Here is an 18,868-nt window from a genome sequence, read left to right on the forward strand (position 1 = left end):
GATTAAAGAGGCAGTAGTGCAGCTGATGGTTCATCATGAGTCACTCCAGCATCTCTCGGCCAGAACCTCGGACCAACAGTCCTTGGGCAAGAAGTCCTCACGGCAAGGGCCTAGGCTCCCTGTTTACCATCTTAGGAAGTACTATCCTCCGGCAGCCAGAGTGAGGTCTCAATGGGCCGGCCCTAGAGCTTACCCTCAGCAAACAAGGGTCCTAGGCAGCCGGTAGCCCAGCAAAGCCCTGCCATGGGGTTTTGATTGGCTGCGAGGGAGTGTAAGCCAGTCACTGGTCCCCTCGATGGCAGACCCTCCAGTTGGAGGTTGGCTACAGTTCTTTGCGGACTGTTGGCCGTCCATTACCATGGATCAGTGGGTCCTATCCATCGTTCAGGGGGTTCAGTGTGAATTTCCAGGTGTCCCGCCAGACTCTCCCCCATGCCCTGCTTGGGATCTTTTGGCGGATCAGGAAATACTTTTGAAGGAGCTCTCCATCCTTGGAATGCCAGGGCGGTCGAACCCATTCCTCAAGGCAACGAGGGAGTGGCTTCTACTCCAGGTATTTTCTGAGTCCAAAGAAAACAGGGGACCGTGCGCTCATCTCAGTGGCCTTGGTGGGAGCGATCTCTCTGAGTCGCCAAGTCTCAGCGTGCCATATGTTGTGATTGTTGGGACACATGGTGGCGACCGTCCATGTCACTCCCTTCGCTCGTCTGCACATGCGCAGGTCTCAGCGGATCCTCTGATCCCAGTGGCAGCAGACCAACCAGGACCTTAGAGTATGCATCCAGGTTACTCAACCGCTCCAGGTCTCCTTGTCATGGTGGGAAACCCTATCCAACTTGGAGACAGGAGTAGCCTTCCAGACCTCCTCTTGCTCAAATTGTGTTCACCACAGATGCCTTCCACCTCGGCCCATGTAGGTCTCTGCACCCAAGGTCGGTGGTCCGCTCAGGAAGCGCAACATCAGATAAACTTCTGGAGTGCTGGGTGATCTGATACGTGCTTTGGACATTTTGGGTGCATCTAGCCAACAAGGTGGTCCTCATCTGGACCGACAACCAGGTGGCAATGTGTATCTCAACAAGCAGGGAGGCACAAGATTGTTCCTCTTATGCCAGAATGTGGTCCAGATCTGGTCGTGGGCTCTGGCCCTAGGCATCCTGCTCCGTGCCATGTACCTTCCAGGGACGGAGAATGTAGTGGCAGACGGCCTGAGTCTCTCATTCCACCCCCACAAATGGTCCCTGAAGCAGGAAGTTGCGGAACGGATCTTCCATCTTTGGGGAACCCTGGATGTAGATCTGTTGCCTCTCCCTGCAACAAGAAGGTAGCTCGGTTTTGCTCCCTGATTGGGCGAGCTGGCATCAGATTCCTTTGCAAACCATTGAGGCAGGAGCCTCTTGTATGCATATCCTCCGCTTCCACTACTGTTGAAGACCCTCATGAAGCTCTAGCAGGACCCAGGGGACCATGATCCTCATCGCTCCTTATTGGCTGTGGCAGATCTGGTTTCCACTCCTGCAAGAACTCGCCCTGAGGAAGCCAATCCGTCTGGGGGCCTCTCCAGACCTTATCACACAGGATCAGGGCAGGCTGTATCATCCCAACTCCTGAGCCTTATCCCTCATGGCATGGATGTTGAAAGGCTGATTTTACAGCCCTTGGACCTCTCGGATGCAGTGTCTCAGGTCGTGTTGGAGTCCAGGAGGCCGTCTACTAGGATGTCTTACAGCCTGAAGTGGAAGAGGTTCTCCACATGTGTGTGAGTCATGGTTTAGATCTGTTCTCTTGCTCTATTCCTAAGTTGCTGGACTACCTGCTACAACTCTTGGAGACTGACCTAAAAACCAACTCAGTCAGGGTGCATCTTAGTGCTGTTGGGGCTTACCACCAGGAGGTGGATGGTGCGCCCATCTCGATAAACCCTATCGTGGGTCACTTCATGTGGGGTCTTCTTCAACTGAAGCCTCATCTGAGGCCCCCTGCAGTGTCCTGAGACCTCAACATAGTCTTGGCCCAGCTTATGAAGGCTCTTTTCGAGCCTCTGCGCTCCTGTGCCTTAAAGGTCCTGACCTAGGTCATCCTCCTAGTGGCGGTCACCTTGATGCACAGAATCAGCAAACTTCAAACTTTGGTGTCGTACCCACCTTACACGAAGTTCTTTCACGATAGGGTGGTTCTGCGTACACATCCTAAGTTCTTGCCAAAGGTGTTAACGGATTTCCATCTGAACCAATCTATCGTCTTACCCACCTTTTTTCCAAAGCCCCATTCACACCAGGGTGAAAGGACTCTCCACAGCTTGGATTGTAAGAGAGCCTTAACCTTTTACCTGGAGCGGATGGCAAGTCATAGGCAATCTACGCAACTCTTTTTCTCTTTTGACAGAAACCGATTGAGAGTTGCGGTAGCCAATCAGACACTGTCCAACTGGCTGGTGAATCGTATCTCTTTCTGCTATGCGTAGGTGGGACTACAGTTGGGAGGCCTTTGTTCGATCCATGGTAGCTTCAGTAACCCACTTGTGAGCAGTTCCCTTGGACAAAATATGCAAGGCAGAGACGTTTAGTTCCCTCCACATCTTTGCCTTGCACTACTGTCTGGACAGGGACAGGCGACGTGATAGAAATTTCGGCCAGTCTGTTCTCCAGAATCTCGCAGATATAAAACGCAACTCTTCCTGCCTCAGGCTCATTGTTTGGGTTCAGGCTGTCTCCCTCTGTTACCAACAGCACTTGGTTGTTGTGCCCGTTAGCACCTGGTTAGGTGACCGTTGGTCCCCTTGTTTCTGGAACAGCCTGTAGATAGATATTCACCCACTTGTGAGGACAACCATCCTGCTTGTCTTAGGAAAACGCAGAGTTGCTTACCTAAAACAGGTGTTCTCCTAGGACAGCAGGATGTTAGTCCTCAGGAAATCCGCCTGCTACCCCGCGGAGCTGGGTTTTCTCCTAGTTTATTTTATTTTTCTATAATTCTATATTATGAGACTGAAGAAGGACCCCACGTGAACGCGTGGATAGTGGCAGGCTGGGCATGCTCAGTGTGCCTGTCAAGTTTTCCATGCTGGGCTCCATCTGATGATGTGACCTACTTGTGAGGATTAACATCCTGCTGCCTAGCACAGCACCCATTTTAGGTAAGCAACTCTGCTCTCTCAAGTGTCAACACAAGCGAGGTTACTGCTTTTTGGCTCTCACGTCTTTCTCCCCCCACCACCCTTCTTTCTCCTGCTAACAAGTGAAGGTCATCAGAGAGATATAGCATTCTAGACTGAAAGTTAATCCGTACAGTAAACTCGTTTATTCACACACTGAGGAACAGCATTATCAAATGAAAGCAGAGAGTTAGATTATCACAGAAGCAACACACAAGCACTGCTAAGCATGTAGAAGATCCCAGGTGTCTATTCAGTTAAGCAATTGTATCTATATTGTATTTATATTTCATGACATCCATCTGCAGGTTAATCTTATCTGGATAAAAAGCTCATTATTTATCACTGCATTTTGATCCGCTAAGTAAGGTATCACTAAAGGATCTTATACTGAAGGTGGTCTTTCTGGTGGCGATTTGTTTGGCCAGGAGGATTTCAGAGATTCAGGTATTGTCTTGTAGAGACCTTTTTCTTTAAATTTCAGAGGATGGGATTTCTTTGCATAGTGTCTTCTTTTTTACGAAAAGTAGTATCTCCTTTTCACTTGAGTAAAACAGTGGAGCTTCTGGCTTTGCGAAATTTGGACTTTTCTGCTTTGCATGCATGGGAGCTTCATTTGTTGGATGTGTGTCAAGTGCTGTTGCGTTATTTGAAAGTCACCCAACAGTTTTCAAAGATCCGACCACCTGTTTGTTCTGTTTGGTGATGGGTCAAAAGGGAACAAAGCTTCTAAAGTGACTATTGTGCAATGGTTAAAGGAAGCCATCATCTAAGCCTGTATTTGCAAGGGCTGTCTGATTCCAGTGGTCTATGAGCCCATTCTTCTCAGGGTCAGGCAGCATCCTGGGTGGAAGGTCTGATTCCCTGTAGGAGATCTGCAGAGTGGCGACCTGGTCTTCTCTACACACTTTCACCAAGCATTACTGGCTGGATGTTCAGGCACTTGAAACATCTAATTTTGGGGAGAGTATGCTGTGAGCGAGTCTTTTGGGTTTCCGCTCAGTTTAGGGGAGCTGGAATACATCCCATGCATCTGGGATATGAACAGGAAAGGAAAATTGGTTCTTACCTGCTAATTTTTGTTCCTAGAATACCACAGATCAGTCCAGAGCCCTACCCTTTTGGAATAGACCGCTCTATTCTAGGTGTAGATAAGAAGTGGTCTTAAGGTTGGGAGTTTTCAATCTCCTTTATCTGTTGAAGGGCTCCAAATCAGAGCCCACCTTTCCCTTGCTTATTTTGGTTGGGGAAGTTGTTTATCACATCTTTGCTTGGATTCAGGGCATACTGAGAGACTGCAGGTGGCACGCTAACTTACAGAGCACAGTGTCAGTAAATTTTTTTTCTGTCTCCATCTGCTGGTAGGAGAGAAAAATCCATGTGTCTGGACTGATCTATGGCATTCCAGGAACAAAAACTAGCAGTTAAGAACCAATTTTTCTATATTAAACTTTTGTAGTACTTCTAGACTACCGGAAGATTGACAAGCAAAAATATAAATTTTGGTGTGGGACCATTTCCTGTTTTGAGCACATCCAGAAAGACAGGATAAAAAATTAAATAAAGATATTGCTGTCCATCCCCTGAGCTCTGTCCTCAGCTGTATGGGTGTTGGTATTTATTTATTTATTTGTTTTTTATATACCGTCATTCGGTTTAGCCATCACAACGGTTTACAGAATCAATGTAGTGTCCCTCACGGAGTGCTGTTAGAGTGTGTATGTGTGCGTGTTTATGTTCTCAGCTTTGTGGATGCTGGTATGTATGCCCTGTCCTTCACTGTATGCTGTTAATGTGTGTATCTATCCCCTGAGCTCTGTCCTCAGTTGTGTGGGTGTAAGTATATATGCACCGTCCCTCATTATATGTTGTTAATGTGTATCTCTGTCCCTGAGCTCGGTCCTCAGCTGTGTGGAATTTGGTATGTATGTGCTGTCCCTTACTGGATGGTATTAATGTGAGTGTGTCCATCCATAATTAAGTGGGTTTCTGTGTCTCTAATTGAACTGTTTTTTGTATTTGTATTGGTAGAAGACCGTGACAGAAGCAGACACAGCAGCAGCCGGGTTGAGCGGGAAAGCAGTTCTGAGCGAAGCAGCAGGAGGAGTGAGCCAGAGAGCCCTAGACACAGACCTAAAGGTGAGTTATATGAAGTAAAATGAAAGAAACATTTTAAAGATGATTGAAATATGAGGGTGGGGCTTGATTAGTTTGGGGTGGTGCACTGGACTAGTTGCCATGTGTTGGTATAATAATTAGTATTTAAGTGACTGAAAGAGGAATGGGAAGTGCTGTATTGTATCAGTTGCTATGCTATGGGGAGAGGCAGGGCATCAGTGCAATCTAATAGAATTGAAGCATTTTAGTGATAGAGCTTTTATGGAACTTTTTTTCTTACTGTATGTGAATGTACATGTGTATATTTATGTAATTTTGGGCTCCTTCACCTCTAGTCTAATCTGAACTGGCATCTGTGTTGGGTTATGCTACTGAGAGCCTTCATGCATGAGAACTCTGGGTTCTAGTCATTATTTTATTTTTCACGTAGATAAGCAGCATGAGTTAGCCATGCTGTCTGGGTACGTCCTCCGTGCCACTAGGTGGCGGAACTCTCAAAGTCTATCATAGTCTTTAAGCTAGGAACTCCCTCCCTCCTGTATAGACAGGATTACCTCAGGGTCCCTCACTCTAAAATTTTCCGCGAAACACAGTGCGAGGAGCTCTCTATTCTCCTAACTTTACTTCAACAAACAGCTATATTTATAAAAAAAATAATCTTATCAAAATGAACAAAAGAAGATGAAGATTTTACAAAAAGAAAAAAAATTTCTCCTCAGGATGCCCTCACGAGATTGTTTACCATCTCAGGGCACTACCCCCTCCCCCACTTTCACCGGACTACTGGCCTGTTCATCTCCTCAGTTACCCCCCGGGTCTCCCGGGCTGGTACCGAGTGGAGACTGGGGGGGAGCAGCGTTTGACTTGTATGGAGCCGTTGCTCCACTTACCAGGCTCCTGGAGGAAGCAGTGCAAGACTACAAACTCTGCACACTGGGAATCCCGGTCTTGCCATGGCGCTAATGGCTACCTCTACTTAAAAAAAAAAAAAAAAAAAAAGGTGCACGGCAGAGCTGTAGAACCGGCGCATCCAGCTCTGCATAGACTGCCCAGCTGAAATCGCAGGCCCAACGCACTAACGAAGCCAGTGCAGAGAGAGGACGTGCGTCGTGCAGCCGGCGCATAGTCGACGTGCGTCGAGCCAGCACATCGGGCGCCTGCATCATGGAGCCGGCGCATCGAGATTGCGCTGCTGACCTGAAGCACTGGCGCGTGCGCCGTGGAGCCGGCACATCGGGTGCGTGCGCCGGGGAGCGAACGCATGGGCGCATACGCAGAGACCGGCACCTGCGCTGGGAGCCGAAGCATCGGCACTGCGCCGTGACAGTGACACGTTGGTGCTGCCTGCCCCGTAGTAAGTCAACATGCAAAAAAACCCCCCAAAAAACCCCGACACAGGTTGGAATTCAGAATGTAGATATAGATCTCCGGCTATTGACCCTCCTAATGCGTGGGCAGATCCAGCTGAGCATACTCTCTACCCATCTCACCATGCAATACTCTGCGACTGATGTGGGTTCCCCTCCCCTATGGGATGTCGTCAGTCTGCACCCAACAGGACGGAGACAATGCCCCCTGTTCTAGTGACGGAGTGGATGGTATTCTCTCCCCCATCTACTGTACCATTGCAGACTGGGCCGCTGCGTTGGAGGGAGTACCAAACATGCCAAGACATTGATGTGGCTTCACAGGGCCACCCGCAGTTGTGCTTGTTGAGCCCTCCTAGGACCAAAACGTATACAAAAAAAAAAAAAAAAGAGGTACATCATGGCTGGATTGTGACTGCAGGGCTTGGCGGACACGCAGAGGAAGACACGGGCACACGAGGTGCCAGAGCTTTTATGCAGGGATCAAGTGTTTACACACACTTATACCCACCAAACGCCTGCTACGCAAAGACGTAAAAAAAAAAAAATGGACCCTCAAACTGCTTTGAAGCCTACCACTAGGCATTAAAAAAAAAAAAAAATTATTGATTATCTTTCTGCTGACATAGACGGTCATACTGCAGCACAGTTCGTCTTTCACCATATATACCACCAATGCAATTGACATGGGTCGGACGATGGCCATTGTACACACCACCAGCATTCCGTTTCCGCGTCCGGGACTGCGGATATCTTGCAATTGGAGGTTTCCTACTGACCTGCAACTCCCATTGCACAGTATTGTGCAAATATCCCTGAGGGAGTCCCTTCTGGGATTCTCCAGTTATTCTAACATCGATAACAGTTTTCAACGGATTCATGGGGTCAACGATGCAAGCATCTTCTGCTTGGGGACCCGTCCCAATGCACCACTGAACATAACTCAGTGACCCCCCCCAAATATAAATAAATATTTATTTTATTTAATTTATTTATTTAAAAACTTTTATATACCGGTATTAGTATGCATACATCATACCGGTTTACAATGTAACTTTAAAGGTAGAAATTACAATGAATAGGGAGGGCGAACAAGGAGGAGTATACAAAGAGCAGGAGGTGGAGGAATTAAAGCAATAAATAAAAACTGCAACGGACTATTTACAGGAATATACAAGGCGTAGGCAAGATACTTGCAGAAGTCGGTGTACTTAATCAGGGTAGGCTTGTCGGAAGAGCCATGTTTTAAGTTTTTTTCTGAACTTGGCGTAACATGGCTCTAGCCTGAGAGTGGTAGGGAGGGCGTTCCATTGTTTAGGGCCTGCAATGGATAGTGCACGGTCCCTAGTAGAGGAGAGGTGGGCTTTTTTCAAAGGGGGAATGGAGAGGGTGCCTTTGTTGACAGTGCGAGTGGGTCGTTCAGTGCGTATAGGACGAAAGGGTTCATCCAACCAATTGGAATTGTGCGAGTGGATGGACTTGTGCACTATGGTTAGAATTTTGAAGAGAATTCGGGATGCGATGGGGAGCCAGTGGAGTTCTTTGAGTATTGGGGTAATGTGATCAGCTTTCCTTGAGTTGGTGATGACCCTGGCGATGGCATTCTGGAGCATTTGTAAGGGCTTGGTGGTGGAGGAGGGTAGGCCAAGGAAGAGGGCATTACAGTAGTCCAGCTTTGAGGAAAGGGTGGCTTGGATGACGGTGCGGAAGTCATGATAGTGGAGGAGGGGTCTGAGTTTCTTCAGGATGTGAAGCTTGAAGAAACCTTCTTTGAGGATGGAGTTGATCTGTTTTTTGAGATTGAGTTGTTGATCTATGATAACCCCAAGGTCTCTTACTGTGGGTTAGGGTGTTATGACGTTGAAAGCTGGATCGTTGGAGATCGGTGGTTTGGGAGGGAGGTGAGGAGAGATAAGGAGCAGCTCTGTTTTGGAGGAGTTTAGAGCGAGGTGGATGTTGGTGAGGAAGTCATTGATGTTGGCAAGACATGTGTTCCAGAAGGCAAGGGCATCTGAGAGAGAGTTGTGAATGGGAATGACGATTTGAACGTCATCTGCATAGAGGTAGAATTTGAGGCCGAGGTCTGTGAGGAGCTGACATAGAGGTGTGAGATAAATGTTGAAAAGGGTGGAGGAGAGGGAGGAGCCTTGTGGGACACCTTGAGACAAGGGATAGAGTGTGGAGTTGGCGTTTCCTATCTTGACGGAGAACTTTCTGTTAGATAAGTAGGATTTAAACCATAGTAGGGCTAGGCCTGAGATGCCTATTTCGGATAGCCGGTTGATGAGGAGGTTATGGTTGATGGTATCAAAGGCAGCTGAGATGTCGAGTAGGGCGAGGAGGTAACAGTTGCCTCGGTCCATGCCTATGAGTAAGTGGTCCGTGAGGGAGAGCAGGAGGGTTTCTGTATTGAGGTATTTACGGAAGCCGTATTGGGCTGGATGCAGAATGTTGTTGCTTTCTAAATATTCTGTAAGTTGGATGTTTACAATCTTTTCCATAATTTTGGATAGGAAGGGCAGGTTAGAGATAGGGCGGAAGTTAGCGGGGTCTTTAGGGTCTAGTGTTGGTTTTTTTTTAGGAGGGGCTTGACAATAGCTTGTTTAAGAGCATCTGGGACAGAGCCTGAAGAGAGGGAGGAGTTTATGATGTCTGCGATGGGTTTGGATATAGTGTTCGGGATGGAGAGGAGGGATTTTGTGGGAATGGTGTCTGAAGGGTGGGAAGCTGGTTTGAGTTTTCTGAGAATAGATTCCACTTCTTTAGCGGAAGTCAGGTCAAGGGTTTGGAGGGTGGGTGAAGTGGGGGAAGGTTGGAGGGAGGGGGAAGGGGAGGTGGATGGAGAAGGGTGTTGAAATCTGCGGAGGATGTTGGTGATTTTTGTGAGGAAATACTGGGCGATTTCTTCGCTCTTAGTGGAGGCATCATTCTCAGGGATAGTGGGCTGAGAGGATTTGGTGAGGTTGGCAACATAATTGAAAAGGGCTTTCGGGTTGTACATGTATTGGTGGATCTTAGCTGAAAAGTAGTCTCTTTTTGTTTTGAGGGTGGTTATTCTATATTGGTGAAGGGTAGTTTTGAAACTTGAGGCGAGTTGGGGTGAGGGGGCTTTACGCCAGTTTCTCTCACGCTGCCTGAGGGTATTTTTTAGGGATCTTAGTTCAGTCGTGTACCAGGGTTGATGATTTTTTGTGGGTTGGGTAATGTTACGTCTGGAGATGGGGCATAGTTTGTCAGCAATTTCAAGAGTCATGCTGAGCCAGGATTTGATGGCAGTCTCTGGACTGGAGCAGTCAAGGCTAGTGGATGTGTTTGAAATGGCAAGAGCCAGTTCATCTCCAGAGCAGGGTTTCCTGAAGGTGAAGGTGGTGTTGTTTGAGGGAGTGGGGGTAGTAGGGAAGTTAAGGGGGAGGAGGGCTTTTATGAGGAAGTGGTCGGACCAAGGTACAGGGGAGCAGGTGGGGGGGTGGGATGGTAGGAAGCAGTGGTTGATGAATATAAGGTCAAGGGAGTGACCAGCTTGGTGCGTGGGGGAGGCAACAATTTGTCTAAGGCCTAGAGCTTGGAGTGCAGTAAGGAATGCCTCACAAGAAGGGGTAAGGGGGGTGGCATCGACATGGAGGTTGAAGTCTCCTAGTATGATGGAAGGGATTTCAATGTTTATGTTGGCAGATAAGAATTCAATTAAGGGGGAGGGGTCCCGTTCGATGGATCCAGGAGGGGCATAAATGAGACAGATTTGCAGTGAGGGGGCTTTGAAGAGGCCAATTTCTAGCTTGGAGGGTGATGTGGTGTGGGAGAGTTTGAGATTAAGGTGTTTCTTGAAGGCTAGGAGGATGCCACCTCCTCTTTTCTTAGGTCTTGGAATGGATAGGAATTCGTAGGATTGTGTAGGTAGCTGGTTCAGGAGGACAATGTCTGTTTCTTTGAGCCACGTTTCTGTGATGGCACAGATGTCTGGCTTGGTGTCAGTGAGGAGGTCATTTAGGATGGGGGTTTTTTTGGAGAGTGATTGGGCGTTGAACAGAATGATGGAGAGGGTAGTGAGTCCAAGGAATTGGTTGAGGGGGGTAGTGAGGATAGGGAGGAGGGATTTGTAGGGGGGGGTGGGACGGGGGGGATGGGAATGGGGGAGTCTGTTGTGGGGGAGGTGGATGCGGTTGATGTGTTGTGTGGTCATAGTGGGTGAGTAGGCAAAGGAGGAGGGAGGGAGAGGGGGTAGGTAAAAAGGAAACTGAGAGGATATAGGGTAGTACAAGGCGGGGATTAAGGTATCAAGGAGTTAAACTGAGAGAAGGGCACTGAGGGAAGGGCACAAAGCTGATTAGGTAGGGTAAGAGGTGTAAGTAGTGTACCATGCAGGTTATACAGCTTAGATAACATGCACAAATAACAGAATAGAGCAATTTAAGGTGTTAGGGGGAGTAGTCCAGTGGCTGGGAGGCAGGCTCATGAGCACCTGTGAGAGGTGAGATAGGCACTTTGAGGAGGTGCCCACTCACTCGGAGGTCCTGGAGCTGGATGGGTCTTGGCTGAGAGGCTGGCAAGTGAGCAGCGATACCTCAGGGTCAAAAGGGACTGCTGGGTGAGAAGGAGGTCCGTGTAGTACTTTAGGGTCTTCCAGGGTCCTTCAGGGCGGTCCGAAGTGGCTGCCCGAAGGGGCGCTCAAAGGGGCAGGCCCCTTTGTCGCGCTCCTTCGGCGCGTGACGCTAGGCGCGTGACGCTTGACCAGGTTAGATTTTTATAGATGACTCTTTTCTGTGTCGCTCAAAAGTGATGTCATCAATATGGGTCTTAGCATCCAGCACAGAGATTTAAAAGCGGAGTCGTTAGAAGCAGGGCAGTCTTCCAGCTGGGGGAGGGGTCAACAGCCACGAGGTGGAGGAGGAGGAGAGGGTCCAATGGAGGGCTGGGTGCAGGAAACAGCTCAATCCAAGCCCTGGATCCTGGCTTGCAGAGAAAAGAAAGGCAAGTACCTGTACGGAGATTTAAAAGCACATTCGTTAGAAGCAGGGCAGTCTTCCAGCTGGGGGAGGGGTCAACAGCCACGAGGTGGAGGAGGAGGAGAGGGTCCAATGGAGGGCTGGGTGCAGGAAACAGCTCAATCCAAGCCCTGGATCCTGGCTTGCAGAGAAAAGAAAGGCAAGTACCTGTACGGAGATTTAAAAGCACATTCGTTAGAAGCAGGGCAGTCTTCCAGCTGGGGGAGGGGTCAACAGCCACGAGGTGGAGGAGGAGGAGAGGGTCCAGTGGAGGGCTGGGTGCAGGAAACAGCTCAATCCAAGCCCTGGATCCTGGCTTGCAGAGAAAAGAAAGGCAAGTACCTGTACGGAGATTTAAAAGCACATTCGTTAGAAGCAGGGCAGTCTTCCAGCTGGGGGAGGGGTCAACAGCCACGAGGTGGAGGAGGAGGAGAGGGTCCAATGGAGGGCTGGGTGCAGGAAACAGCTCAATCCAAGCCCTGGATCCTGGCTTGCAGAGAAAAGAAAGGCAAGTACCTGTACGGAGATTTAAAAGCACATTCGTTAGAAGCAGGGCAGTCTTCCAGCTGGGGGAGGGGTCAACAGCCACGAGGTGGAGGAGGAGGAGAGGGTCCAATGGAGGGCTGGGTGCAGGAAACAGCTCAATCCAAGCCCTGGATCCTGGCTTGCAGAGAAAAGAAAGGCAAGTACCTGTACGGAGATTTAAAAGCACATTCGTTAGAAGCAGGGCAGTCTTCCAGCTGGGGGAGGGGTCAACAGCCACGAGGTGGAGGAGGAGGAGAGGGTCCAATGGAGGGCTGGGTGCAGGAAACAGCTCAATCCAAGCCCTGGATCCTGGCTTGCAGAGCTTGCAAATAAATAGCTAAGAACCAAAAAAGGGTTTCTACAAGCAGAGACACAGTGGGTGGAGTCTTTCTTGGGAAGAGCTCATAACCCCCATGCTATCCACCAGAATTTGCATCGCATCTCATACTACACGCCATGCTCTAGGAACCACGTTTCCTAACAAGCCTTGCCTCAATACCCTCACCTCACAAATGTGGAAGCACTTCCTGAACTCTGTTTTTTGTTTCGGTAGTTAAGTCTCTTAAGCATTCAGTAGCTACTTGGCAGCCACCTTTTATGGGCCAGTTCTCGCGCCATATTTGATGATATTTCACGACTGCGGGACATTTTCCAGGTCCACCAAACAAATTCTTAGCAGATCAATTCACCGATACTGTCAATAAACTTTCCTGCCATGACTGTCTCGGATTCCTATTGCTCGCTAGCCTTGCAAACTACCGAGCAATAACAAAATAAAATAAAATAACCTCCAAGCCTTACTCAGCTTGTAAGCATTCTCTTCTCAACCATCGAGGCAGCAAGCTGAAAAGCCTGCCTACCCACGGCATACTTCGGATCCTCAACCTCCAAAACCCAGTGGACTTGAACCATACATATTCTCACATACCAGTGCACCCCAGTTCCTGGTATTACCTTTGTTCCAGACTAACAACCAACTTTTCCACTACGAGGTTCTTCCATTTGGCCTGGTTTCAGAACCACGGTCTTCACCGATTCTATGACAAGCCGTGGGCGCACCTTCCTCGTCAGGGGGTGTGAATATCTCCTTTCTCTAAATGGTTGGCTCCTATTAGCATCCAATCCCATACTACTATGGCAGAATCTTCTACAGACAATCTCTTGCTTACACAATCCAATCCAGGTCTTATGATCAATTACGACAAATCAAACCTGGAACCCACTCAAACTTTACAATTCATATAAGCCTATATCGGTACGATCCACGACAAGCTTTTCTACCTCACCCGAGCATTAGCTCTCTCCACACTGTCTACGACTCTACTTCACAGTGCATCAGTGCCAGCTCAGCAAGTCCTCACTGTTCTAGGACATATGGCGACAACCATTTATATGGTTCCACACACACATACACACACGTCTTCACATGGCCACCTATGATAGAACCTCAAACTACAATGGACTCAATATCTGCAGACACTGTCCACACCGGTTTTCCTTAACCAACAGCATGCAGCGTAACCTACAATGATGGTTACTTCTATCAACATTTTTTCCGTGGGTTCCCCACTGGGACCCCTTCGACATCAGGTGATACTAACTACAGGTGCATCTCCTTAAGTTTGAGGAACTCATCTGGAACCGTTACAAACACAAGGTCTGTGGACCTCGTACTAACAGACACTTCATATCAACCTTCTGGAGCTCAGAGCAGGGATCAACACCCTTCGAGCCTTCCAAAGTGCCTTACAAAGACAGTTAATCATGGTGCACACAGAAAACCAAGTGACCATGTTATAGATCAATAAAGCAGAAAGGTCCGGTTCATGGAACCCCTGCAAGGAGGCAGTACAAATATTGAACCGGCCTCACCAAAGATCCCTTTCACTACAGGCAACCTACCTGCCACGGATACACATCTCCAGAGCATGCAAGCTCAGCAGATTTTTTTGTGCACACGAATAGGAGTTAAATCCAGAAGTAACTCAGGATCTTTCGGCAACGGAGGGTCTTCCCACAGTTGATCTGTTTCCAACACAGAACAACAAAAAACTAGAGAACTTTTGCTCAGTTTACCCAAGCCCTCTCAGACTTGCTCCAGACGCTTCTCCCATCGATTGGTCGCACGACCTGTTCTATGCTTCCCCCCTGATATCACCCATCTCTCGCACAATCCAGAGATGCATCGGGAACCAAGCAGATTTGATCCTAGCTGCGCCAACATGGCTGCGACACCCATGGTACAGTTACCTGCTTCGACTCTCAATCCGCAACCCGATTCCCCTGGGCGACATTCTAAACCTTTCACCCATGGCGAAGGCACACTACTACATCCTCTTCACTCCTCACTACACCTCAGGCCATGGAGATTAAAAGGATCGCTTACTAGCATTTGAACATTTCTCCTACCTTCAGGACATACTATTGTTCTTTCAAAGACTATCTACCAGATTCAATTCTCAAACAAGGTGATCACGCTGCACTTCCTGCTGTACATCACTGGGCACCCATTGTCTTGCCCATCTGAACGGCTTCTTCCTTATCTCAATCTACTGTACAACACAGAACTTGCTGCGTCCTTGCTACGAGTTCACTAAGTGCTATAGCTGCTTACCATACCCCTCTACAGAGAGAGTCCATTTCATATCATACCTTACTATCCAGGTTTCTAAAAGGCGAATTATACCTCCGTCCACCGGTACAGTGGGACATTCACATAGTTCTCGAACAACTAATACTTCGCATTGGTATTAGAAGATACTAAAAAGGCCTTATTTTCCTGTTCTCGGGGCTGTCAACATTAACTGAGAAGAATTTTTTAAAAAGGCAACATCGTGAGAGATATGTAAAACATCTGCATAAGGAATCTGATGTTGTGTTTTCTCCCTGGCAGCAGCCACTGCCACTATACCTCGCTCACATGAAGTCATGTCTTTCTCAACTGGGGAAAATTTGCCTGACAAAAACATGACTGTTTTATCTGATTGCAAGCCCATGGCTGCCCATGTATCAGTCCCCTTAATCTGCTCGTCCAACCCACAGACTGGTTCTACAGGTATACATTTCACTCGTCCTGCAATATCAAACCATGCCTGTTCATCACTTCCCTCTACGCAAGCGCTGGAAACACTCAAGGGTTGGGGAGTGCACTCAGCAGGACAAGGAATGCCTATAACTCTGTCCTTGCCAACTTGAGGAACATCTGGATATAAAGATTTATATCCAACTGCTGTAATAGGCAGATCAGGAGCTATAGAATTGGGCGGTAATGACTGAAACCCGGAACCTGGCAGCAGAACCATAATGGTTTGTGGCGGAAGGATGTCCTTCCGTGGTTCTAAAATCAAACTAAGTTCATGTTCCACATTGGACTCAAGTTTAACATCCACAGGCACCTTATTCTGCTTGTCCAAATATGTTTTGGTCATAATAAACCAGCTGTGTACCTGTACATGACTGGCTAAACTCTTATCCTTATTTTTATACCTATTCTGTATAAATTGTAACATCTGCATTAAGTGGGATGTCTGGAATGACCCTCCAGCTGGCCAGGCTAAGAAGGCATCCGCTTCTGCCCACTTAATCCATTTATCTCATTTGGCTTATGGAACTCTCGCCTTCTGCCCCGCGCTGACCTGCCGGGGTCAGGGGCACCTCCGGCCGCTGTGTGGCCAAAAGAAAAGGGAGCGCAGGAAGCCAGCAGCAACTCGCACCAAAGGCGGTAGGTCCCGCCCATCGCCCCGACGTCACCCGGACGTCTAGGAGGAGCCCCGGAGCCCTTTAAAGGCCAGAACACCTACCCGGCTGAGCTCTCGCCTTCTGCCCCGTGGGATCGGCGCTGACCTGCCGGGGTCAGGGGCACCTCCAGTTGTGTTGGGGTGGAGTGGAGTGTTTTCTCCATTTCTTTTCAGCTTGGCGGAGTAGTAGCTTTGTTTTCTTTAGTTCAGAAAACACCTTGTGGGAAACACCCACAAGGTGCCTTGTGGGTGTTTCCGGTTTTGACTTCTTTGGTGATGACAGGGCAGTTAGATTTTGCGATTTCTGTATTGATATTGAGCCATGAGTTTCTGGCTGAGTTTGCTGTGCCGAGGTTAAGGTTTTTTAATGCCGTGGGGAGTGCTTTAACGATGATTTCGCTGGGGCATGGTTTGTGAAAGGTGATGTATTTTTTGTTAATGTTGATTTCTGTGTTGTTGGTTATGAATTGAAGGGTTGTTTGGATAAGTTTGTGGTCTGACTATGGGATGTTGGTTGATGTGAGTGGGGTGTTAGTGCATGCTGTTTTGTTGTTGATGAATATGAGGTCAAGAGTGTGTCCGGATTTCTGGGTTGGTGTGTTTACTATTTGTTTGAAACCAATGGCGGTCATGGTGTCAAGCAATAGTTTGAATATGGGGGATTGGGGGTTGGAATCTATGTGGAGGTATTATTGCTGGACATAAACAAAGCCAAACGTGAGTTCTACACGAAGAAAATACACAACTACCAATTCAACCCAAGAGCACTGTTCAACCTCATCACAAAGCTAACCCAACCTAGCCAAAACTCAACCGACAATGAAAACAACGCTATAAAGTGTGACACGCTTGCACAATTCTTTCTGGACAAAACCGCTAAACTAATAAATAACAACCCCCAAATCTCCAATGAAACATGGAACCACCAACACAACACAGTCCCCACCTGGGATACATTTGAACCTCCACTGAGATAAAAGCCATCAAAAAAAAAAAATCAAATCAACCCAGCCTCACACCCCCTCGACCCCATTCCTGTCAAAATCATGAAACTAATCCCAGAAACCATAGCCAAACCCATTGCCGACATCATCATCATCACTAGAACAAGGATACTTCCCAGATGCACTAAAGTGCGCTAATATCAAACCTATACTCAAAAAAGCACATAGAAATCATCCCAACTCACATCAATATGCACACCCCACCACTCCCACCAACTACAGACCCATATCAAACCTCTCCTTCATCTCGAAAATCCTTGAAAAAGCAGTAAACCACCAACTCTCTGAACACCTGGAAAACCACAAAATACTCTACCCATCCCAACATGGATTCATAAAAACACTCAGCACCGAAACACTCCTACTCTCCCTCAATGACATATCACTCAGAGGTCTAGACACAATCATACCTTCTTATACTCCTTGACATCTCCGCCGCCTTAGACACTGTCAACCACAATACCCTCATCGCCAGACTAAGAGAAATCGGACTAGTAGGTACCACAATCCAAATGGTTCATCTCATACCTCTCGAACAGAACCTACAAAGTAAACTACAACAACAAAGAATCAAAACTATACCCACTCGCACATGGCGTTCCTCAAGGATCCTCACTCTCCTCCACTCTCTTCAACATCTACATGCTCCCTCTCTGCAAACTCCTCACCAACCTGGGTCTCCAATACTTCCTCTGCACCAATGATGTCCAGATTCTCATCCCTACAAATGACAACATACAATACCCTCACTAAATGGAACAACTACCTCTCACAAATACATAAGAAAATGCCATACTGGGTCAGACCAAGGGTCCATCAAGCCCAGCATCCTGTTTCCAAAAGTGGCCAATCCAGGCCATAAGAACCTGGCAAGTACCCAAAAACCAAGTCTATTCCATGTTACCATTGCTAATGGCAGTGGCTATTCTCTAAGTGAACTTAATAGCAGGTAATGGACTTCTCCTCCAAGAACTTATCCAATCCTTTTTTTAAACACAGCTATACTAACTGCACTAACCACATCCTCTGGCAACAAATTCCAGAGTTTAATTGTGCGTAAAAAATAGCACTCACCCTCAACCACTCAAAAACAGAAATATTACACATCTCCAACAAACCCCCAGAACAGATCATCCAAAGCGGACCATCCATACCAAGCTCAAACAACCTCATCACATCAGCAAGAAACCTTGGAGTCACCCTTGACGCACAGCTAAACCTTAAAACCCACATCAACACCATAATAAAGGAAGGATACTACAAACTACAAGTCATCAAAAAAATCAAACCGCTACTACTCACTCAAGACTATCGAATTGTACTACAAGCACTCATATTTTCCAAACTTGACTACTGCAACTCCATACTCCTTGGACTACCACACAACACCATCAAGCCCCTCCAACTATTCCAAAACACAGCAGCCAGATCCCTAACCAAGAGCAAACGCTCCACACACATCACCCCCATACTAAATGAACTCCACTGGCTCCCCATCACACACAGAATTCAATACAAAACCCTCACTCTCATACACAAGTCCCTCCACAGTGAAAAGATTGACTGGCTAAAAGACACCCTCCACCCCTACACCTCACAAAGACACCTACGCTCCAGTAACACGGGACTACTCGCCATCCCCTCCAACAAAAAGTCCCACCTCGTCTCAACCAGAGAACGAGCATTCTCACAGGACAAGCAGGATGGTTGTCCTCACAAATGGGTGACATCGAGGATGGAGCCCACCACGGAAAACTTCTGTCAAAGTTTAAACAGAACTTTGACTGGCCCCTACTGGGCATGCCCAGCAAGGCACTGACCCTGCAGCCAGCAGGGGTCTCCCTTCAGTCTTCTTTTTTCCGCGCAGCAGTTGCCACGCGGTGAAAGGAGCTCTCTTACCACGTTCCTGACAGGAATTCGGTTTTTTTCTTTCCGAAGAAAATTTGCCCCTCAGGGGTCTCCCTTCGACAAATTTTTGTCA

General features: G+C 47.8%; 1 protein-coding gene across 4 annotated transcripts in view; it reads left to right on the plus strand.

The window, feature by feature from the left end:
• The window catches only part of DHX38 (DEAH-box helicase 38), a 450,894-nt gene that overhangs the window by 139,561 nt on the left and 292,465 nt on the right, over window positions 1-18,868 (plus strand). For all 4 annotated transcript variants that reach the window (XM_029608272.1, XM_029608271.1, XM_029608270.1 and 1 more), the window contains one exon: window positions 5,186-5,293. In XM_029608272.1, the coding sequence (XP_029464132.1) occupies window positions 5,186-5,293 (108 nt within the window). The remainder of the gene's footprint in view (window positions 1-5,185; window positions 5,294-18,868) is intronic.

Source organism: Rhinatrema bivittatum, chromosome 7, assembly GCF_901001135.1.
Source record: "Rhinatrema bivittatum chromosome 7, aRhiBiv1.1, whole genome shotgun sequence".
NCBI classification, from domain to species: domain Eukaryota; kingdom Metazoa; phylum Chordata; class Amphibia; order Gymnophiona; family Rhinatrematidae; genus Rhinatrema; species Rhinatrema bivittatum.